The sequence below is a fragment of the Octopus bimaculoides genome, chromosome 12 (assembly GCF_046866305.1).
Source record: "Octopus bimaculoides isolate indiv1 chromosome 12, ASM4686630v1, whole genome shotgun sequence".
NCBI classification, from domain to species: domain Eukaryota; kingdom Metazoa; phylum Mollusca; class Cephalopoda; order Octopoda; family Octopodidae; genus Octopus; species Octopus bimaculoides.
Genome location: NC_142939.1, coordinates 45,538,487 through 45,563,132, shown reverse-complemented (window position 1 = coordinate 45,563,132; position 24,646 = coordinate 45,538,487). Strand labels below are relative to the sequence as shown.

The window sequence follows — 24,646 nt, the reverse complement described above, 5'->3', positions numbered from 1 at the left end:
ACATACATTGCAATAATATTTTTTGTTCAAATTCGCCAGTGAAGAAGGTTGATTGTAGAAAGGCTGACATCTTGACCAGACAGATTGTATATCTCTCAGCTGTTAACGTAACAGAAACAGCGATCATAATGCGAGTTGCGATTATTGTTATTGTTGTTTAGCCTCGTGTTAGTCGTGATCGATCTAGCATATAATCAAAGCTATTCCTGCCAAAACTATCCTATTTCAACAACACATGGAACCTAGTATCAACATTAACCGATGTATCGTTTTCTAAGACGACGAGATTTGGTTGTCATTTCTAGCAGCATCTATGCAGCAACTGTTCAAATTTATTGGATGTAAACTGCGCCTTTCTCTCTCTCTCTTAAATAGGCTAAATGACTATTTGCTGTTTCATAGACTATACACCTTTACTTACAAAAGTTGACTTCATAGTTAGTCAAAAGAAATCGATTCATAATTTTTATTTATCCGTAACAAAAGCTTTTCAGTGAAATATATGAGAGTTACCTCCCTTGCCTTAATTTCGGTGACAGACGTAAATATGTCAGTTTCTGACGGGTGCAAGACTGCACTTCAGATAGAAATCAGAAAGTTGAGGAAGAAATTGCGACAAATTGAGAATCTTGAACGACTCGATCGAGCACTTCTTGAAGAAGAAATTACAAAAGTAAATGTTTCCTATTTTTTGTATTGCTTGGATGTGTTTTTTCAACTCAAAACTTAATCTAATCATGTGCGCCCTTAATTGCTTCGATATAAATAGGTTTTTTTAATTAATAAATCAATACATCCTGATGTGATACCACAATAATACATCGATCTAAGTTGTTATACACCATCTGATTGTCCAATATTTCAGTTGTGACTTGGAAACATCCATTTTGAATGCCACGTAGACATTATTAAGATCGTCTTAATCTGTTGATACCCTTAAAATCATTATGCTATCGATAGTACACGTCTATTTAAGAAATACTTGCAATTACGAGTAATCGCAGTTGTTCCCTCCTCTTTCTTTTCCATTTCAACCCCCATTTCATTAAACGTTATGTAGTTATTGTTCGCACAAAAATTCGTGATTTTCGGCGCAATATCAACTTCTGATGACAAAGCAGGGAATTTAAATAGCCATTAATACTCCAAACTATCGACACGTTTTTAAAAAGAAACATTTTTGTTTTCATATTTTTTTTCCTCATATTTTTAGCTGCTTTCATTTTGCTAATTTCGTTTGAAATCCTGCAATCAATTATTGAAATCAATATAAAATGTCTGCAGCAATGGAAATGTTTACTGCAAAACTTGTTTTTTTTTAAAGAAAAAAACGCGCCAAACGAACTATTGTCAATATTATTCCTTTTTTCTTTTTTTTTTTGTACCTATCTTGGCACTAATATTCCATTAATATTCGAAATGGTCATGTATATATATATATATATACGCGCACGCCTGCACACATTCATGCATGCATACATACATCCCATCTGTCCATCCATACATACGTACAGACATGCATATCAAATACCTGAAGCACAAAAAGGATAGAGATGCAGGAAAAAATTTTGTATTTCATGTAAAAAATTGTCTTATTTCGATAATTTCAACCAATCACTGACCAGAGAGGCAACACACGTGTGTTCGTTTTCCCTAACCCTAACCCTAACCGACTTGCTCCTTCCCTCAAAACCAGGCCTTGTGCCTATAATAGAAAGGTTTATTAGCTACTGCCAATGTGCTTCAGCCATTTTTTGACAAGGAAATAATAATTTTATCACCGCCAGAATCGTTTGAGAATCGTTCGTTTACGTAGTCAGCACTTAATTTTTACGGCTGAATGGATGTCAGTCATTGGTTGAAATTACAGAAATACGACAACTTTAACATGAAATAAATTGCGATGTACGTTTTTTTGTTAAGAAGACTAAGAGAAAAAGATGTTTTATATGACACATTCTACCAGTGTCCCAAGTTTCAAAGTGTTTCGTTAAGAAAATACTGGTGCCCCCGTTTTGAACAAGATCCAAAGCAGTAAAATGTGACAACCGATGCAGACTTTGTGGGGTTAGCACCAAAGATATTACCCACATCATAAGCAGTTGTCCAAAAATGCCATCATGGTATTATCTACCAGTGAGACATGATGTTGTAGCTAGGATATTCTATAATGAAATCCATTAGATGGATAACTCAGAGGACTAAGAAATAAGAACCCACAGTATGGTAGAAGCCATAGCCACTCATAACAAAATGTGAACTCAGTGCCTGTGAGTTCACATATCACATTTCTCCAGTTTTACAGAAGTTTAAAATATTTTTAACTATCATTTGGTCCTTTCTTTGTCTTATAGACTGAGATCTTGATGAAGGAAATCAACCAATAATGAAGCTGAGTCACACACTCAGCTACTCAGTAGGGTTAGGGTTAGGGAATATAAACAAAACCAAATTTGAACTCAGTTTAGTTTCCTTAATATTAGCACCGCCTGATATTTTGAAGTTAGTCTGCTCCTCATCAATAGGTTCTTTAGAATCAGAGAGATTAGTAACTGACAAACGAATAGCAATATCACGTGTATTCAGCCAAGCTTCTAATTCACTTTGTTTGATTTATGATGGTGATAAATATGCTGTCAGTCCTACAAAATTATCAGCTCAACCTCTCCTTCAATATTAAAAGTTTGGAAGGTTCCTTTGTTGTATCTACCAACCCATAGTTTCCCTAATCATTCTTTCCTTCTTCTTCTCCATTTCTTCCCCATCTGTGTTGCTTTTGCAACATTCATACTCTGCTCTTCCTCTTCTTCCTACTCCTCTGCTACCCCCCAACATCTGCATCTCACCACTCACCACCAACCTACTTTCACACAGCCCCTCTACTTCACATTCTCTGTTTCCTCAACACCCTTGCTCTTCTTTCCCCTTCTGAGTATACCCATTCATACCTTTCTGTCTTTCAGTGATTCACTCAGGTTTCCTCTCCACCCTAGTCTATTGCCCCCTTCCTATTCTGATCCCTTCACACCTGTCCACACTTGGTCCTTGTAATGTTGGATATTCCCAAACATCTTCCTTACACAACTCACTCTATCACTTTTTGACTCTATCCCTCCCTTTTTCTCAACCCTGTTACTTTTGTTTCCTTTTTTTCCCTGCCCTACTACCCCAGCTTCCCTCTTCTGTTCTTACTTAGTTACTGGAGCTGCTTTAGGTCCTTAGCTTTACCAGTACTGATGCCATGAATAATGAAACCAGTACACTTTGTAAATTGGTTGGTATTAGGAAGGGCATCCAATCGTACAGAACATGCCAAAACAGACATTTGAGCAAGATGCCGCCTCCAACTCCTCAAACCCTGTCAAACTGCCCAACCCATACTAGCATGGAACCCAAACATTAAATGATGATGATGATGATGATGATGATAAGGAAGTGAAGGAAGAGGATAACTCATTGTGCACTCTTTTTCCCCAGAAATGTTTGTAAGTATTTCTCTGAATGCACTTTCTACTTCACAGTTGAGGGGTTAACACTCAGAAAAAGGCCAATATCTGCAAGAGATACCACCACTCACTACTTCACACTGTTAACAAACACACCTTCCAACTATAACACAAGTCAATTAAATCAATACACTATTTGATCTTAAGGAACTTGAAATAGTGGATGTAATACTGTGTGTGTTCTTTTTTTTTTTTTGTAATTTCTCTATTTAAGATAAAGAAAAGAGACAGCATCCGTAAACGTTTGCGAGAATTGCTTATTGAAGAAGCTGAAGGTTGGGCAAAGCATGAAGCCTCTGAAGCAACGTCGGAAGTTGAAAGTGAATTGGTCAGTGAACAGGGAACGACTCAGAGAAACTTTATCTCAGAACTTGAAACCACTGAAGAGGAATTAACTCCAGAAACAGAAATATTGTCTCCATCTTGTGAAGAAAACGGACACTTTGAAGTTGAGTCAATATCACAGAATAATTCAGAGCTATCGCAAAATGATACAGAGATATCAGAAAAGGAGACTGCTGAGGTCCTTCAACAGAAAGAAAATGATGCTTTGGAAACCCAAAACCAACAAGTCACTGGCAGAGCTGAGTAAGTATTTGATTGTATAATGTCGGGTTGATTGCAAATCACAATACTTGCACAATTTGACGGGGCTGTCAAGAACTAGATTAGAATCTGTGAAGTTAAACTAACAGCACATTACAAAGGCAAAATATTATTTCATTAAATCTAAATAAATTACTTTATTAGTTTTAAATAAACTGGTCAGCTCTCATTAGTGCCAGCTTTTTATTGACCAATGATTTGTAATAAATAACATAATAATGATTAGAACTACCAATAGTTTCAGATATTTTGTTTCAAAATAATAAGTTCTTATTTAGACAAGGTTACACACAAACACTCATGCAAATGGGCACACATACATATATGTGTGTATGCTTATATATATGTGTGTGTGTGTGTGCATGCATGCACACACACACACTGCACATTCCTTTCTGTTTCCATTTATCAAATCCACCCACAAGACTGAAGTCTGGGGCTATTGCAGGGGCAGGCTGTGTGGTAAGAAGCTTGCTTTCCAACCACATGCTTCTGAGTTCAGTTCCTCTGTGTGACTCCTTGGGCAAGTATCTTCTACTATAGCCTAGGGCCTTGTGAGTGAATTTGATAGATGGAAACTGAAAGAAACCCATCATATAGAAACTCTGCCAAATCAGATTGGAGCCTGGTGTAGCCATCTAGTTCACCAGTCCTCAGTCAAATCGTCCAACCCATGCTAGCATAGAAAGCGGACGTTAAACAATGATGATGATGATGATGATGATAATAATATACAGTGGGAGGAAATAAATATTCGTACATGTCAAAATTCTTTATTTATTTAATTTCTAATGAACATAAATGGGATATACCAATACTATATTTGCATACACATGCATAAACTAAGAATATGCAAAAGAAACTAATAAATTTGAGTAACTAATGAATTTATATACAATTATAAATATTTAGGGGTGAAAAAAGTATTCGTACAGAATAAATTTATGAGTTTCTATGCCACAAAATACTGTTAAAATACATATAAATAATAATTTTGTATTCGAGTAAACACCTTGTAGTATGCTGTTTAAAGCCTATTCACAGTATTTGGTTACCTAATGTCAACGAGTCTGAATGTATATTCCACTGGATTTACTTCTGGAACTCCTCTGTTTGCATAGAGTTTATAAAGACATGAGAGAAAGAAAGTGGACATTAACAAGGGTGTGTATATGTATTTATCACACTTGTATTATATATCTGTCTAGCGTATTATATGCCATCCTACATTATTATGTCTTATACCATTCTACCATCGTATGTTTTATTTCAGTGATGATACAACAATCAGTGTGAAAGAAACAATACCAGATCAAAGTAAGTTCATTACTTGATATCCGTCAATCTTCCCTTTACACACACACACATTACCTCTATTTTAATGAAGGGATCGTCCCAAAGCATTTTTTTCCTCATCCGTCGCCAGTACCGCCTGACTGGCCTTCGTGCCAGTGGCACGTAAAAGCACCCACTACACTCTCAGAGTGGTTGGCGTTAGGAAGGGCATCCAGCTGTAGAAACTCTGCCAAATCAGATTGGAGCCTGGTGTCACCTCCTGGTCCACTAGTCCTCAGTCAAATCGTCCAACCCATGCTAGCATGGAAAGCGGACGTCAAACGACAATGATGATGATGATGATCTTATGACATATCAACATATGACAATTTTACTCTGATGTTCTTTATAATGAAACTTGTTGAGGAATCTGTTACTTCTCATCACTACTCTTATCTGCCACCCCTATATGATTCCAAGGTAACCTATCTGTAGTTACTCATGCTAAAAACAGCTGCTACATTTCCATCAATATCAACTCTTATGTCACCAAAAAAAGGAAGGACCCATTCAAAAATGTAGTCTTAGATGTGTTACATCTAACACAAACTTGATGGTCATGCTGGAAAGTCTTTCATCAAAGTCTACTGAATCACAACTGAGAACAATAACTATAGAAACGGCATACATGTGTATGTGTGTGTGATGGGTCTCGTCCTCCACAAGATGTCAGCCTAACCACAAGACAGACATTTCAGCCAACTAGTAATATTATCCTAAGCAGCCACTCGACCTACTAGAAACAACAATCAAATACCTTTCAAATCACACCTTAATATCATAGAAAATGAGAAGGAGAAATCATTAGATAGACGAGAGGTTCATGGCTGGAATGCCTTTGAACATAGGCCTGCTCAGTCCGATGCAGTGCCAAACAGTATTAATATTTTAGTGCACTTTCACAAGACGTGTGAAATGTAGGTTGAACTACTGAGATCTACAACAAAACTATTCACAGGTACACCATGACACACTGTCCTGGAATCTCACAGCTGACCACCACCACTCTCAACACCATCTTCCTTTCCATCTCTAAACATAATCTCAACCATCAGCTAAGAAAGACTCTCTCATCACCTACACCACCACCACCACACCTGTTTAAAGTATCTCAGTTTATCCAGATTAAACCATTCCATTGTTTTCTTTGATTAAAGGTAAATTAATAAAACCAAAAGTGCCAAAACGTGTTTGGAACCGAAGTCAGTTCCTGGTGTATAATTTGGAAGGTCACAATGATTTAGTAACAGACATGGACTCAGATGGCAATGTTCTAGTAACAGCCAGGTAACATTAACAGTTATTTTGCAAATTCTTAGAATTCAATTAAAACACAAACAATACCTTTGGGGTGGGGTGGGGTCTCTATGTTTTTTCTAGGTATCATGGCTAAAATATGCAATGCAATACACCGTTTCGTAGTACCAGTATATTCTACAAAATGTGAAAGATGCAGTCATTGTTTCTTCTTTCAGATGCACACATAAGTAAATAATTTCACATAGGTGGAATGATTAGAGGAGGTCTTCATGGTCATTTTAAGACCAAAATCAGCTTCCTACCTTCATTCCTTGCCGAGATATCGCATTCTGAAAGTTAAGAAACTTTGACTGCGTTTTTCTCGGTTTTTAAGTTCTGGTGCTTATGACAGTCTTTTACTAAATGCCTCAATTGTTGTGTAGCCCTGCACAATTCTAATTTAGCAAACCTATGATCAACAGCATCCTAGCAATGACCACTCTTTCTTCCCTTGCACAATACATCTAATAGTAGAGCTTCAATTGAGGGCAGTGTGGCTCTATGCCTAGTAAATAAAGTAACCATGTATAGGCTTCATTCATGTGAACCCATTGTTTTTTGGGGTCTTTTTTATGTATTTAATTTTCTTTATCTTGTTTTCCTATTTCAGTCGAGATACAACAATACGATCCTGGGACCTTAAAACCTTTCAGGAAATCCACATCTTTAGTGGTCACACTGGTAGTGTAACTTCTCTTCAACTTTTAAATAAAGATGATTCCAATAGAATTGGTAAGTATCAGAGAAAGTGGCTTCTAATGAATGTTTATAAATTTTGGAATATGATTTGGTAGAGAAATAGACAGTATTTATGCATACATGTATATTTATCATCATTGTTTTTAACATCTCATTTCCCATGCTTACATGGATCGGACAAGAGAACATTGAAACAAAGAATTTTCTATAGCTATATGTGCTTCCTGTCGCCAACCCTTCTTGTTTTCAAGTGAAGTAATAATCTCCCTGTCTATTGAACAACAAACAGTCCAGACATATTTTATGCAGGAAACAAACAACACCATTTAAGGAGAATTTCATTTACAAAGATCATAAGACATGTCAGGAAAACAGATGTCTTTCCAAGGTTGACTGCAAGCCAATGACACCAGCAGGAAGTCCTTATTTACAGATTAAACACTGTAGAAGAAATAAGTGGAAGGGGTAGACCCAGGAAGATGTGGGATGAAGTGGTGAGAAAGGATCTTCAGATGGTGGGCCTCACAGAGATGACAAGGAATCAAGACTTCTGGTGGTTTGCTGTACTTGAAAAGACACACCATGCTAAATAAAATCATGGTTGCCCATGCATATAGACATGTCCTCTACATCGCTCTCTCAGTTGAAAGATCCTAGTCTTGCAGGTTTGTGGGTGCTGGTGCCACATAAAAGTACCTGTCCTGGTGCCACATAAAATACTTGTGCCAGTGCTACATAAAAGCACCCATGCCGGTGCCACATAAAAGCACCCGTGCTGGTGCCAGTAAATGTGCTCATACCAGCACCACATAAAAGCACCTCTGCTGGTGCCATGTAAAAGCACCCATGCCAGTGCCACATAATAGCACCCAGTACACTCTGTAAAGTGGTTGACATCAGGAAGGGCAAAACAGACAAACGGAGCCCAGGCAGCTCTCAAACCTCTTGCCAAACATACATCACCTTTTCTTTCTTGCCAACATATCGCCCTCTTCTACCACCTTCACCAGTATGGCTTGCTACCATTCTTAAACTACATTCATATCATGTTACATTTCACTATGCAGGGATATCAAGATACACCTTTGAAAAAATTTGAATTATAATTTAATGTTTTAAAAAATCCATATTAATGCTTCTGCTTCTGAATAAAAAACCACATTATTCATCATTTTGTTATACACAAATGATGATGATGGTGATGATAACAAATAACATTAATAAAAGAAAGGCAGCAGCTTTTTTACATGTGTGTGTGCTTTAAGTGAATAATATGATTCTATCAGAGTACAGTACCGAACTCAAACGGAACTTCCTGCCACTCATATATCACCTTCTCTGTCCCACCAACATATCTCCTTCTACCATCTTCACTAGTATCATTTCTTACCGTTGTTACTCTTCTAAACTACATTCACCACATCATGCTGCATCTCCTACACAAACACACTCACTTCCTCCTTTCAACAAAACCTTTTACTTAATCTGTTCAAAACTGTTTCATTGTTTTATATTTTTTTCAGATGAACTTCATGGTGATGGAAAAGGTGGTTCTCTCTATTTGCTTAGTGGGTCCCTTGACTGCAATCTGAAGCTATGGCATGTTAAATCTGGTTTGTATATTCACTTGGACATTTACTTGATATAGCATGTGACATACATATATATTAGTTTGGGAAAAAAGGCCTGTCACGTTTTTGACATTATCATTTTCAGGATATTTTTTACAATATTTACAGTTAAATAAGCATTAATTTTTATATTTTATTGTTGTTTTCTTTCCCTGTAGATTATTTTATACCTAGTGGTTAAATTCTTATCAATTGTGCCCCTTTAAAATGAGTTTAAAGCAGATCGTATCAAACATTACATTCAAAATGAAGTGTTCAACAATGCAAAAGGCAAGAAATATCTGTTTTGTCTATTGAAATGAATCTTTAAATGTCTGGGCATACTAATGAGGTGAGAAATTGTTACATCCAGTTTAAGTATGTAGTAAAAAAAAAAAAATCACGGGAGATAATCGAGCGTGTGATTTATCAAGAGTTATCTCCCTTCACCCAAAATCCTCCAAAGTTGGTCGTAACGCAACCAGTCTTGTGGGTAAAAATATGGGTGATGTGTAGGTGGGGAGAGTGGAATTGGATGGGTACCATATACATTAATCCCCATATACGTGTTTATTTGTATATGATTTGGGATTTATGGAGAGTCAAAGTTCGGAACAAAAACAGAACAGTGGAGACATACAAGGAAACTGAACAAAAACAAACATGGAAGGTAGTTAGACCAGAACGAGAGGAAAATATTGAACACTGGGAGAAATATTTTCTTTGAAAAGAGAAATGATAGAAGAGAGAGAAAGAAAAACGTCCAGTCTTTAGAACGTTGTGCAGGAAAAGAATGATGGTCACATGAGGAAAAGAAAGATGGATGATGGTCACATGTGAACAATAAGAAAGAGGGAAAAGAGAAAGAGAGGTAGAAAACGGTGAAGGGGAGAAAAAGAGAATTAGAGAAGGATAGGGGGAAACAGTATAAAATAGAGTCGCATCAAAAAAGGTTGCGATAAACTTACTTGGAAATGTATGTGTGGCATTGAATTAAATAATGTGTGTGTGTGTGTGTGTAATTATCATGTCTTTGTTTTTTGTTTATAATAATATGTCTCTGTTGTGAGATACTTTTTAAGGTTTCTATTCACAGATGTTGCTCCAACCTTATAAGGAATATTGTTATTGTAAATGAATGTTGTTTGTAAAAAACATGGCAGTAAAGTATTTGTAAAAAAATAAATAACTTTGCTTCTTACTCATTTTAACAATGTACAAAATCTTTGAATGAAATTCTTAACTCTACCTGCCCACAGTTCTATTTCAATGTAATGAAATGCAACATATCATTATCTGCCAGGTCATGTGGTGAAATCCATCTACACCTATAATCCCATCACAAAACTATTCTATGTCAGTGAAGAAGAAATTATTATTACAGCTTCTGGTAAGTTACTAATGCTTCTGTTATAATGTTTGATCTTCCTTTACACATACTCTTCTACATCTCAACACACTTCCACATGAAGCACTCTTCTACCTTTCACGGTCTTCCAGCCATTTTTACATCGGTTTCCACCTGGTAGAAGAGAAAAGTTATCATTGTCATTATCACCACCATCACATTCATTCAAGCCAACATTATTAGTACTACATTCAATGGTATACAAGACACATTTTATTTCTAAAAAAATGTCTCAAAATAATCACCCCAGATCCTGTAAGTGAAGTTGGACTTCCCGTAAGCTAATTTTGTTTCAAAACCTATTTTAATGAATAACTGCTGCTGATACATGTGAGCCTAATATATCCCTGCATCTTGTATCCTATCAAATATCATAAATTCTTATTTGTGATAATACATCAAGATATATTTCATATCCCTTTACATATTTTATAATCCACAGCAGTCATTTTTGAGATACATCTTATTTCCCCTAAACAACAATTTTTGCTAGAATTCAATTGCTATGCTCTATAAAGTCAGCCACCACCACCATCTTTCTTTCTTTATCCCCCAATCATCTGACATTTAAAAATTATTTTAATCTGTTGAATAAATTGGATATATTCATAAACTTTATATTATCAGATTAAAAATATTACAATGCATCAATGCAAAGCTCAGATGATTGCATGTAATTTATGAGTCCTATTTGAATCATAGCATTTTCTCTGTCCTCTGAGTTTCATTTTTACCAAAGTCACACCATGAGATGACCAGTGTAATCTCAGAGAATTCTTTCTGAATTCATTCAGTTGGACTTTGATGTTAAGGTAAGAATCTGACCCTTACAGTAATTTTTTATTTATTTCTGAGTCAAATTGATGTTATTTTCCTAAAACTTTTACTAAAATTAATTTCCTCAATTTCTAAGGTCTTTACTTTTATCATAACATTTTCATATTATTGAATCTGTTTTTGATAAAACAAATCCATTATTTGGTTCTTCTGGGATCCTAAAAACTGTTTCATTGTTGTTGCCACAACAAAGCATTGCAGCTAAACCTCCGTCAGTGAGTGGAAGTTTATTGTTATTAACCACAACACCACTGTCTCGTCCTTCTATGTCTATTGAAATAATGCTGTAGTCACAGATAATCATAACTCCACAATATTACCATAACAATGATATCACACTGAACATATTAAATTGAAAATCTATTTTAAATTATGTTATTTTCATGCTAGATGGTGGGAAACTTGAATTATGGAGTGTGACCACAACAGATAACCTCTACTCCTTCTGTATTTATGAGGAATCAGTTACAGGACTTCAGGTTGGTTTTTGAGCCTTTTTTTAACTTTTTACTGATATATTTACATCATCAGCAATATTGTGATGTTGAAATACAAATATATTTTAGTTCCATGCATCAGGTGGTGGTAAAAAGTCGGGATCATGTGTGCCTTGTGGCCCGAAGGTGAACAATTCAAATCTGGAGTCATCTCACTCCTAGAGACTGCTGAGTTACTCTTCATATATTACATAAACATTTGATATTCCATTGTGACCCTATTTGTATAGATCAATTGATTACAGAATTTACCGTTGCCATCATCATCATCATCATCATCATCATCATCATCATGCTTAGTGGTATTCCGTCCATCTTTATATTCTGAGTTCCACTTCAGCCAAGGTTGACTTGGCCTTTCATCCTTTCAGAGTCGATAAAATAAGTACCAGTTATGCACTGGGGTCGATGTAATCGACTTTCCCCTCCCCCAAAATTGCTGACCTTGTGCCAAAATTTTAAATCATTACAGGTGTGTAATAATTACATTTATATGTGTTCATGCTAAGGAATAATTGAAATATATCAGACCACAGTTAATTAACAATTTATGAAGTGCTGTTTTAATTATTACAGGTGTGTAATAATTACATTTATAGTTGTTCATCAGAAGGAATAATTAAAGTCCATCAATGGCAGAAGAAGAAATTGCGATGTATGTATGAATCAAGTGACCTTCATTTGGCCAACTTCACTCCTGTCTGTCAGCGAAACATTAGATCTTTCTTTGTGGTCAATGACAAAATTTTCTATGGAGATGATGGCATCAATATTAAGGTTGTTGACTGGAAAAAAGGTGAGTTAGTGGCTATTATCATCATCATCATCATAACCTATAAACTGTGTGTCTAATACATCCTGGTATTTGATCTTGATATTGTGTATATGTAAGTAGATTGTGTGTGTGTGTGTGTGTTCACCCTTCTGTCAATCTTTTCTTTCCCCTCCCATGTCATCCCCACCTCATCCGTCTTTACATGTTTGGCTTCAAATTCAGTCAGTGTTAATTTTATTTTTCATATATCTGTAATGACTAGATAAATGTACCAGTAATATTCTCGGTCTAAAACAACAATCAACTATGCCCCAGTGAAACAGTCTCTTATACAACCTGACCACTCCTCTCCCATCCAAACAGAATCAGTCCCTATTTTCTTTTATACCTTATAATTCTCTACAGAATATATATAATTCTCTATGTAATTCTCTCCAGAATTGTCATAAAAATTTTATCTAAACTTGATGTCTTCTTTTCTAGCAATTGTTTCAAAACTCTTGAACCATACAGAGAAATTTGGAGTCACCGATGCCATCTTCTGTCACCAAGACACCCTGTATTCTTCTGCATATGACCTTGATAAAGGCCTTGCATACATCAATGGTGTGTATATTCATATTCTGTTTCTGTTGACTACATTCTTTACCACCCTACTTCAGCCATCTTGAAATACTGATTTCTTACATATCCCAGTTTTTACATTAGATAGATTGTGCTCCTACATATCATAACAGGGTTATGGCCATGGAAAATTTTTTTTCAGTTGTGGTATTTGTTTCTGTTGTTGCTTTGAGATTTTCTGTTGCTAATGGTTTTGTCATTGCAGGCTTTTTCCCCATATAAGCAAAAAAAAAAGAAGCAATTAAGGGGTTGGTGCAAATAACAGGCCACAAACACTCATGTACTGTTTGCTGAATCACATCAGGCATACTCTTCTGGTTCATTTATGAGAAGTTTCATGTCTCTCTCTAACCAGTTCTCTTTAATGTCTTCTGTATGACAAACATCTTTCTCATTACTCAAAATACCATCCACCAGTGACTAATTTCTGGCAACACATCTTCTACAACCATCACCTTCAACACTCACTAGCTTATATGCGAAGAATTGATGAAGCAATCCTCACTTAATTGGTGCAGTGGTGTGGTTCCTTCCTTTCAGAGAGAAATCTCATATCCACTGTTTCATATTGCCTATCATTATTAACGAAGGCTTTTTGTTTCCATATTGTTCTCAAGTATTTTATCACATGGACATGTTTGACCCTGACCTTTCGTATCTGTGCCTTAGTATATCACACTGCATCTCCTAATATCTTACATCGTCAGTGGTTGGGGGTCACAGCTCTGGCAATCTTCTCCTTCTTTCTTACCAGTCCTCTGACTTCTCTCATTTCCTCCTCTTGTATTCACAGTCACTCTCACTAGATCTCACTGATCCAGCAAAAGAGCCAGGCCATGCTGTTACAGCCACTGCTGGAGGTAATACTGTCAGTGACAAGGAGGGAAGCTAGAGTGGGATTATTTACTAATAATAATAATAATAATAATAATGATCATCCTTTGTACTATAGGCACAAGGCCAGCAAGTTCAGGGATGATGTAAGTCAATTACATTGACCTAGTGCTGAACTAGTGCTTATTTTATCAATCCTGAAAGAATAAAAGGCAGAGGCGACCTTGGCAGAATTTGAACTCAGAATGTCCTGGAGGACGAAATGCTGCTAAGCATTTTACCCAGCATGCTAACGATTCTGCCACCTTGCCTTAATAATTTTTTAGCCAACTCCAAATCACATTTGATTCCACCTTCTGCACTAATTCAATTATTTGTGAGCCAAAGACTGATCCCCTTTGTGGTTGCCTGAACTGCTGCAAATGGTATCTAAATCTTTCTCAGATCATACTTAAAATTGGAAGATATATTGTATAATGTAATCCTATACTCACTATATACATTGTGTATGATAGTCACAGCAGGAACAGGCAGACATGCAAACATATGTACATTCACACACTTCCATACATATGCCTAAGGATACATCTCTGTATATATATACAAGTATGCACAACAATTTCAAAGTTTATTTTGTTATGCATTTATGGACAAGTGGGTCTTCTCCCAGCTGGATCATGTCACTTCCTAACTCTGAAATTAGGAGCGGCAAAACTTTTCAGCCTGACAACTCAGCGTAAACAGAGTTATCTAACTTGCTTTATAACATAACACAGTAGGGAAAAACTGGACTTTTAACCAGTTGGCTCCAGCTACAAAGCCTATGTATCAGGTTGGTGCAAAGGTAATGGCTCATTTGAAGATCTGTATTAAAAATGAAGAAGTCCATAATTAAGACAATATTTATAGGTTAGCATAATTTCCATTGCTTTCTAGAACTTCATTCTATCTGTCAACAAGCTTATAAATGCCACACTTGTAAAATTGTTTAAGTTTTGATGCGAAATACAAATCCAACTCATTTTCAGCCTATTCACTTGATGTCAGCTTAAGACCATTGAAATAGTTCTGTAATCCCCGAAACAAGCGATAATCAGAAGGGGAAAGGTCTGGAGAATATGGAGGATGAAACAATATTTCCTAACCAAGCTTTTCCAAGAGACCTTTGGTCAATCAAGTTGTGTGAGGTCGAGCATTATCATGGTGGAAGATGACACCCTTTCTGTTGACTAAGCAGCTTTCAGACAATTAAGTTGATCACAGTAGACATTAACAGTAATTGTTTGATTGTTATCTGACAGTTCGTAATGGACAATTCCTTCAATATCCCCCCCATACACTCAACATAATCTTCCTTGGATGAAGTCCTCCTCTTGGTTGTTGAACAGGTCATCCTCCTCACCCGATCCACGATTGGCGGCATTTAACATTATGGTAAAGGATTCACTTCTCATCACCTGTAGCAAGCCTTCTTAAAAATGATTCCTTAAGATGGCATGAAAGCAATGACTGACAACAAACAACACGCTGTTGCAGATTCTCTGGAGACCCATTTTCCAACCACTGAAACCTGTCCAATCCTTTTCAGTTGGTGCAGAACAGTTGTATGGGCTATGTTAAACTGTCTTGCAAATTCTTTACACGTAGCGGTTGGATTTTGTGTGACAACAGCCTCGAACTCTTTGGAATCAAGTTGTTCTGAACGACCTTCTTTTGGCTCATCTTTCAAACTCAAATCCCCACTTCTGAAATGAGAAAGCCATCTCCTGCAACTCCTTTCACTCATTACATCATCCCCATAAACTCTCTGAAGAGACTTTTCTGCTGTGCTTGCATTTACACCTTCATGAAACTCATAGAGTAAGACTTGTCTAATGTGGTCTTTCGATGGGATGAACATGGGTGTGAATAGAGCAGAAGATTTTGACCAATACAATCAGAATCTGAAAGAAAAATGTACAAATCACTCATTGTGACATTCTTAACACACTGCAAAAGGCACAATTTTAAAAAATACTATCTAAAACTTCTCTAAAAAATTGGCCATTGCCTTTACACCAACCTAATATTTCAATATACTAATGAATTAATTTTCTTACATGTTTTATTATTGTAATCATGAAGAATATTTTCACTCTCATAATTTCTTACTTTATATTCAGCTTTACTGCCAACTTACTTTTTATATACAACACTGTTTTCAGGGTCACTGAAATAAGTACCAGTCATGCACTGAGGTTGTTGTAATTTACTATCTCCCTCCCTCAAAATTTCAGGCCTTTTGTCTATAATAGAAAGGGTTACTGTTATTATGGGTGTTGGATTAACCAAATCATTATTGATCAGTTAAAATACCTTGCAGTATTTCTTCCAGCCCTTTATATTGAGTTCAAATCCATCTGAGATCAACTTTGCCTTTAGTCATTTTGGGATAGATAAAATAAAGTATCTGTCACATACTGGGGTTGATATAATTGACTGTCCCCTCATCCAAATTTTAAAATTTGTATCTATGCTAGAAACATTATAATTAATATTATTAATAGTTAATTGGTGTCTTGGAGTTATTTCCCTTCATATTCTGAATTTCTGGTCCACCTTCCCCTTCCATCCTGCTGTTTTAAATATAACAATATACGAAATGTTAATTTCATTAACTATGGTCCTCACCATTGGGATTAACTTAATCTTTTTTGTCTTTTCCCCTTCAATTTATTAAAGGTTAATTCCATTTGTTATGCTCCCCCTCCCCCCACTCACCTTCAACTTCAGTATATTGAGAATTAATTCCGTCTCTTATGTGCCTTCACCTTCAGTTTATTGAAGGTTAGTTCTATCTGTTAGGCCTAATTCATCTTCAGTATATTGGAGGTTTATTCCATTTGTTGCACACACTTCACCTTCAAGGGTTAATTCACTTTGTAACGTCCCCTTCACCCCTGTATTTGGGTTTCTCTCAATCAACTATGTCTTTGATCTGTGGTCTTATATGTTTTTACAAGAAACTATTTCTTGCCACTAATTCTGCTTTAGTTTGATAATTATTGCTAAATTGTAACTTGGCTGAGCAGGTAGTAATTGTAGGGTGGCATCATATCTCTTTGTTGTTTCATTGTCACATTTAATTCTACTCTTCTCGACTTACCAACACCAGAATACCTTCATAAACCGGAGGGGCTTTTACCCCAATTATTCCCCCTTCAAAATTGCCAGTTCTTGAAACTGTTTGTCTGTCCACATTTTATCTTTAAACACAAGCTTACAGAACAGTAGCTATTCCAGCATCATGAAAGACGGCAGTGGTTCTTCATCAGTTACTATAGCAACTTACTTTTGACTAATCAGCGAAATTTTGTTACCAATCATTTAATACATTGAATTGGGGCATCCTTAACATTTTTAGCAAATCAACAAACCTTTGTGGCCCTTTATTATATCACTTTAACATGGCAATATATTCCTCATGCTGAATTATGATCGAATATTGGACTGATTATCTCCCTAGCACTATATTTCTCTCCTACCTCTCACAAATTCTGTAATTGGGTACTATTGCGGACCTAAGTGAGCAGTGTCCACCATTTCAACCAACTTTCGTTGACATAAGACCAAAAATATAATGAGATAGAGATATTTGAAGATGACCAAGGAGGGGAATTCATGATGGGAGTGTCAAAACAGGAATTCACTACAGTCTCATTGCTTGCACTGTTCTAGTTGTTGTGATGATTACTATTAATAAGTAATGCATTTTGTTACTGTTGTTTTTGTTTTGTATGTATGTGTGGAGTAACTAGATAGTCATGAAACACACACACACACACACATACCCGTGTGTGTATATATATAGATATATATACCCTCTGTAAAGTGGCTGGTATTAAGCTGAAGAAACCATGCCAAAACATCATCATTTAATGTCCGTTTTCCATGCTGGCATGGGTTGAATGGTTTGAGCAGAGCTGCACTAGGAGCCATTTTGATTTGGCTTGGTATCTATGGCTGGACGCCCTTCCTAATGCCAACCACTTTATAGAGTGTACTGGACGTTTTGTACGTGGCACCAGCACTGCACCCTTGCAGGGAGAGAGAGAGAGAGATACTTTAACTGCTGATAGACAAAATCTTTCTAAATATTTGACTTTTTATCCTTTACAGTGCATTCACTTCCTGGTGAAGATTACCTGGGTACGCTGAATGATGAAGCCACCAATCAGATCAAGTGTATTACATGGTGTAGAGGTTCAATCTCCACTGGAAATTTACTTTTGTCCACAGGTGGATATGAACTGAAAGTTTGGAAACAACTGGCATCCTCCAAGTGTGTATTCTCTCTCTCTCTCTCTCTCTCTATCTCTCTCTCTCTCTCTCTCTCTCTCTCTCTCTCTCTCTCTCTCTCTCTCTCTCTCTCTCTCTCTCTCTCTCTCTCTCTCTCTCTCTCTCTCTCTCTCATAAGCAGATTTCAGTCACCTCATGCTATTGTTTATTATTCTTCTAGGATCCCCAGTGACTTGAGTGTTGTATCAGTGTGGTACCTACCAAAGTTGACCATGTCTGGCCAGTTTTCCGATAATGAGTCTGACTTCTCTGATGAATGTGGTGAAGACGAGATCAGTGAGGATTCTAGTGAACAACTATGGCAGGAAGAACTAACCTCTGATCCATCACCAGGGATGTCTGGCTGGTTCACTATGTGTCACATTTTGTAAATTCCCTATTAAAAAATCCTATGGTATCTTTTTAATTGCTTTGTCTTTACATGTCTTACCAACTAATAATAATAGTGGTTTCAGATTTTGACACAAAACACAATTTTAGGGGGCGGGGAGTATAGTTGACTGCATCAACTCCACTTCTTCACTGGTACTTTATTTTATTGACCCTGAATTGATAAAAAGTAAAGTTGACCCCAGTGGAATTTGGAACCTAGAACCATGTTAGTAGGAAGCAAACTTCTTGTCACACAACCATTATTGAATAACAATAATAATCTTGTCACACAGCCATTATTGAATAACAATAATAATCTTGTCACACAGCCATTATTGAATCATCATCATCGTTTAACGTCCGCTTTCCATGCTAGCATGGGTTGGACGATTTGACTGAGGACTGGTGAACCAGATGGCTACACCAGGCTCCAATCTGATTTGGCAGAGTTTCTACAGCTGGATTCCCTTCCTAACGCCAACCACTCCAAGAGTGTAGTGGGTGCTTTTACGTGCCACTGACACAAGGGCCAGTCACACAGTACTGGCAACGGCCACGCTCAAAAGGTGTTTTTTTACGTGCCACCTGCACAGGAGCACTGGCAACGACCTTGCTCGAATGATTTTCTAACATGTCACCAGCACAAGTGCTAGAAGGCAACGCTGGTAATGATTACGCTCAAATGGTGCTATTTACGGGCCACTAGCATGGAAGCCAGACAGCTGCTGTGGCAATGAACACGCTCGACAGTGCTGTTAGTGCTCTACTGGCGCGGTAATAATGATAATCCTTTCTATAATAGGTACAAGGCCTAAAATTTGGGTGGGGAGGGGTTAGTCAAGTACATCAACTCCAGTACTCGCCTGGTACTTATTTCATTGAACCCAAAATAATGAAAGGCAGTCAACTTTGGTGGAATTTAAATTCGGAATGCAAAGATGGACAAAATACCACTAAACATTTTGCCCTGTGTACTAACAATTCTGCCAGCTCACTACCTTAATAATAATAATAATAATAATAATAATAATGGTTTCAAATTTTGGTAGCGGGTTACTTCATTACATCAATCCCAGTGCCATAATGATACGTATTTTAGTGACCTGAAACAATGAAATGCAAAGTCACACTTGGCAGAATTTCAACTCAGAACGTAAAACCAGATGAAATATCACAAAGCACTTTGCCTAGCATGCTAACAATCCTGTCAATTCACCACCCTAATAATAATAATAATGGTTTCAAATTTTAGCACAAGGCCAGCAATTTTGGTGGAGATAATCCAATTACATCAATCCAAGAGATTGACTGGTACTTATTTTATTGAACCCCGAAAGGATGAAATGCAAAACTGACCTCAATGGAATTTGAACTCAGAATGTAAACACGGATGGAATGCCACAAAGCATTTTGCCCAATGGAGCAAAAGGATTCTGCCAGCTCACTGCCTGAAGAATAATAATAATAGTAATCCTTTCTTCTATAGACACAAGGTCTTAAATTTGCGGAGAGGGGTAAGCCAATTACATTGGCCCAAGCACTTCACTGGTACTTAATTTATCAACCCCTAAAGGATGAAAGATAAACACAACCTCAGCAGAATGTGATGACTGACAAAATACCACTAAGCTTTTCATTCAACATGCTAACGATTCTGACAGCAATTCACTGTCTGAATAACGATAATGTTTTCTTTATTCACCCCTGAGGGTTTGCAAAATACATCAGGGATGGTACAGGACAATACAGTATGGGGTTACATAAATAGAAGCATGTAAACAGTAAGAAATGATAACAATATAAATTTTAACAACAAAATATCCCCCAGAATTGAGTGACTTCCTAGGGTTCCTTGTGGAGAACTCAAGACCACAGTTGCCTGGCCACTGGAACAACTGGTACGTGTTTAGAGTAAGCCCATTCACTGAGATAATTCTTGCCACATTCACCAACCTATCAATAAAATTGCTGGCTGGCAGCACTTTCTTCTCTACCTTCACCTTCCTGTTCATGTGAAACTTGAAAAAATTGATAAGTGCTTGGCCAAAGTATCTGTCTTCAGTCTTTTCAATTTGGCCCACACAACTTCTTTTGTTAAGGACACCAGAGAGATAAAAATTGCCTGCTCTTCCCAGTGAAAGGAAAGCAGCAAGATAATTTTCACAATGGACCCAATCAAAAGCCAGCTCCATCCTACACATGACATCAGATGTTTGACATACACCCACAAGTTATCAATGCTCAGGTACAGGACGAGGGTGTACAGAACAGATTTGTCACTCAATGCATATCTCCAGCAATCCCAGCTGACAGTCCTTCCATTCCTAAGTTTATCCCAAACCACCAATATTTCCCTGTAGCACTACCAGACCAGAGATTTTGGGAAATTATCTATAGTCCCCAGCCAGAAAGTCCTCCAGAACACACCAGCCAGCTGATTCTCATCGACACCCACAGTCTTCACAAGAACGTTGCTTCATTTGCTCCACTGACACTACAGAAGGCCAAAGTGGAATTTCCACCGACTGCATTGCCCTCTGACAAAGGACTGAGTGGTTGACTACATTCTAGGTGCCAGGCGCCCTTCCTCAGTCTACACTTGATCCAGGACTGCAGCCCAGTCGAAAAAACGAGTGTAATAAACAGTGACCACACCATCAAGGAAGCGCTGGAAATGTCGTAGCCTTAACGCATGTCTGCACATCAGCAGCCACTGAATGCCCAGTCCTGCATTCAGCGAGTGTTGACAACGAATGCAACGCCTGACAAGTGGAACGCATCTCTTCTACAAAAAGCTGAAGTGTGTGCGCTGCAGACGTAAATTGGAGGAAAACACGACTGTGAGGTGGTAATATACGAGGGTCAACTGAAAAGTTCATAGGCTGACCAAGATACTCACATGACATGGAATATGACCAAATGAGGTTTACTTTTCGATATAGTCCCCTTGAATGCCTTTGGGGGCCGAACCCTTTTTTCTACAGGTACTTGATAACATCACGATGCCAAATTTTGTCGATTTTGGAGAAAAGTCGCCATCAATTCCTTTTGAAGCCTTCTTTGAACAGTTGTATGTTTACCTGGAAAGAAATAATGCAGTTAATAAGAAAGGTTGAAATTAATGCATGCAAGATTTCACAGCTCTAATATTACTCCTTCTTATTCAGCATATGAACATTTCAGTCCACTTTTATATAAGAAAGAGCGCTTTCTGTCAGCCCATTTCTGAGTAAGATTGGTGAATTGAAGTTTGGGTGGTTACTATGTACATTAATATATTTGAGGTTGATATTAGGTTTAATGTATAGTTCGTGTAATCTCGTGGTTAAATTACAATTAGCATCTAAATAGTTAATAGAATTATACTCTAAATAGTTAATAGAATTATAATCTAAATCATTCTGGTGATGTTTGTTACATGGAACGTGATAAATGCAAATTTACTTCAAAAATAACATACTGAAACAGCTGTAAACATCCTTTTAACAACAATTACACTATGATCATTTAATACCAATGATCAACTTCTAATTGTTAATTGTTGCTCCATTTCTTTTCTTATCTGAATATATTAAACCAAGGTTTACCATTTAAATTACCAACTATTGTTAACCTTGCAACAAGGTCTATACATAACTAGGTATAACACCAGTAGTGCCTACGGATACATATATATAAACACAATATATATATATATGGGTATGTCTGTGTTTGTACCCCCACCATCGCTTGAAAACCGATATTGCTGTGTTTACGTCCCCATAACTTAGCGGTTTGGCAAAACAAACCGATAGAATAAGTACTAAGCTTACAAACAATAAATCCTGGGATCGATTTCTTCGACTAAAGGCAGTGTTCCATCATGGCCGCAGTCACATGACCGAAATAAGTAAAACAATAAAAAAAAACTATACCATTGTAATCCCGATCAGCTCCGGGTATCTCTGCTAGTATAGATATATTTATGGCAGGGTATATGTGTGTTTGCGTAGATTAATAGATATACACCTGCATCTGCATTGGAATACACGTGTATTTGTATGTGAGTGGATGTGTGTATAAGTGTGTATGTGTGTGTGTGTAATTCCTGTAACTCGATTTTCGATGAATTCAGTCGCTAGATTGTTCTCTTTCAGTCTTGCAAGGGAACTACACTCTTTTACACAGATGTGACAACGATGAGCGCGTTTTGCAGCATGCATTCAGAGTACTCAGACACTCTGACCGCATGTCTTCATTCCATCTTGGAATGTTACATTTAGCATTTTTACCTTTTTACGACAACGGCCAGCCACAGTATGCAACGGTTTCTGTGCCTGAAGATTTTTAAAGTGAGGAAAAGATTTGCACAGAGCCTGTGCCACCCTCTAAATGAAGTAAGCATTTGCCCAAAAAAGGAGAATTAATCTACCTTATTGGGTGCAAACGAAGCCGCAGATGTTACATCAGAGACTTCCTTCTCCTACAGAGATGTTTAAGAAAAGGCAGAGGGTCTCTCACTCCCAGCTGTTGGGGAGTAGCTTGACAAATTCTGCTTCTTGTCCTGCTAGATGTTCAACGAAAACTACCCTCCCGGCCAAGAAGGGTTGGTAAGGTCACTGGGTTAGTTACCGGTAACCCGACCATGAGACAAATTGTATTCGGTTACGTGTTACCAGCAGCACTAAGAGTAACTACGCACACACGCGCTCGCGTAATATATATCATTATTATCAAACATGTATGTATGTATGTCTATGCGTATGTATGTATGTATATGTGAATAGACATATTATATGACTGCCTGTATGTATGTACGAAAGTGAATAGACTAATAAGTTAGAATATCGGATGAAATGCCTTCCACTATTCAGTTTAACATTCTGCGTCGAGATCAAATTTTGTTGGCGTCAGCTTTGGCTGTCATCCATTCAAGGTCAATAAAAATATGCAAATACAGGTCTGTGAATTGGCAGAACTGTTAGAATATCAGATGCGATGCTTTGCTGAATATCTTTAAATCTGGTGCCCATTTGTATTGCCCTTTCAACAGAATCTGTTGCACGATGAGTAGAGATCTGCAGATATTGGTAGTTGTTAGTCTTCCGGGACAAAAATATCTTTGACCAGACTTGCACTTTGATACAGGTGCAAATATGAGGTCCACTCTGATCAACAGTTGGCTTTCTGTGTATGTGAATATAAGTGTACGTGTACGTGTGTGTGTGCGTGTGTGTGTGCATATAATCACATATAGTAATTATTATAAGAGAGAAAAAGTAACTGGTAAAACATGCATGTTTTAGTAAATCAAATGACAAGATGACAGAAACATTTGTCGAAATTGCAAAATCTTATCAACCTACCTCGTCCGAGCCTTCAGTTGTATATATATATATATAATTGATATTCAGCTGAATTAGGTACTCAAGGTGAAGCACCAAGTCAGTCCGGTATTATCCGCACAGCTCGAAGTAAGGTGAATAAAATCAAAATAAGCAACAGGATATCAAGTAGTGATGCAGTACGACCGTTTCGAACGGCTCCATTTAATTGGACAATACAATCATTACATCAATTTAAATGCAGTGCCATCATCAGTTGCACAAATAAATAAATAGAATTTTAACTAGTTGGGCACATTAATATAATTTTTCTCAAATACTTTAACAGAGCAAGAAGATGGAAGAAATCCCTGTTGTCGCTATTGTAGCTAAGAATAGACTACACTTCCAAGAATCGCATGAAGCCCATTAGGGTCATAGCTAGTAAAGGATTGTGATTCATTTCTAATTCATTTATCTCTTTATCAACTACTAAATCTAAGACTAGAGGACTGTGTCTGTTCAGAATAAATGGCAAGAGTGATTGCATTGTTCAATTAAATAGAGTCGCTTGAAATGGTCGTACTGCATCACTACTTAATA

General features: G+C 37.1%; 1 protein-coding gene across 1 annotated transcript; it reads left to right on the top strand.

Annotated features, from left to right (window-relative positions):
- The first annotated feature begins 534 nt into the window (after positions 1-534).
- LOC106870948 (uncharacterized) lies at positions 535-18,774 on the top strand. The gene is made up of 12 exons (XM_014917191.3): positions 535-673; positions 3,721-4,094; positions 5,386-5,429; positions 6,605-6,734; positions 7,357-7,478; positions 8,969-9,058; positions 10,359-10,445; positions 11,691-11,779; positions 12,374-12,593; positions 13,056-13,178; positions 18,189-18,351; positions 18,529-18,774. The coding sequence occupies exons 1-12, from the start codon at positions 548-550 to the stop codon at positions 18,737-18,739; spliced, it is 1,779 nt and encodes a 592-aa protein (XP_014772677.1). The 5' UTR covers positions 535-547; the 3' UTR covers positions 18,740-18,774.
- The last annotated feature ends 5,872 nt before the right edge of the window (positions 18,775-24,646 follow it).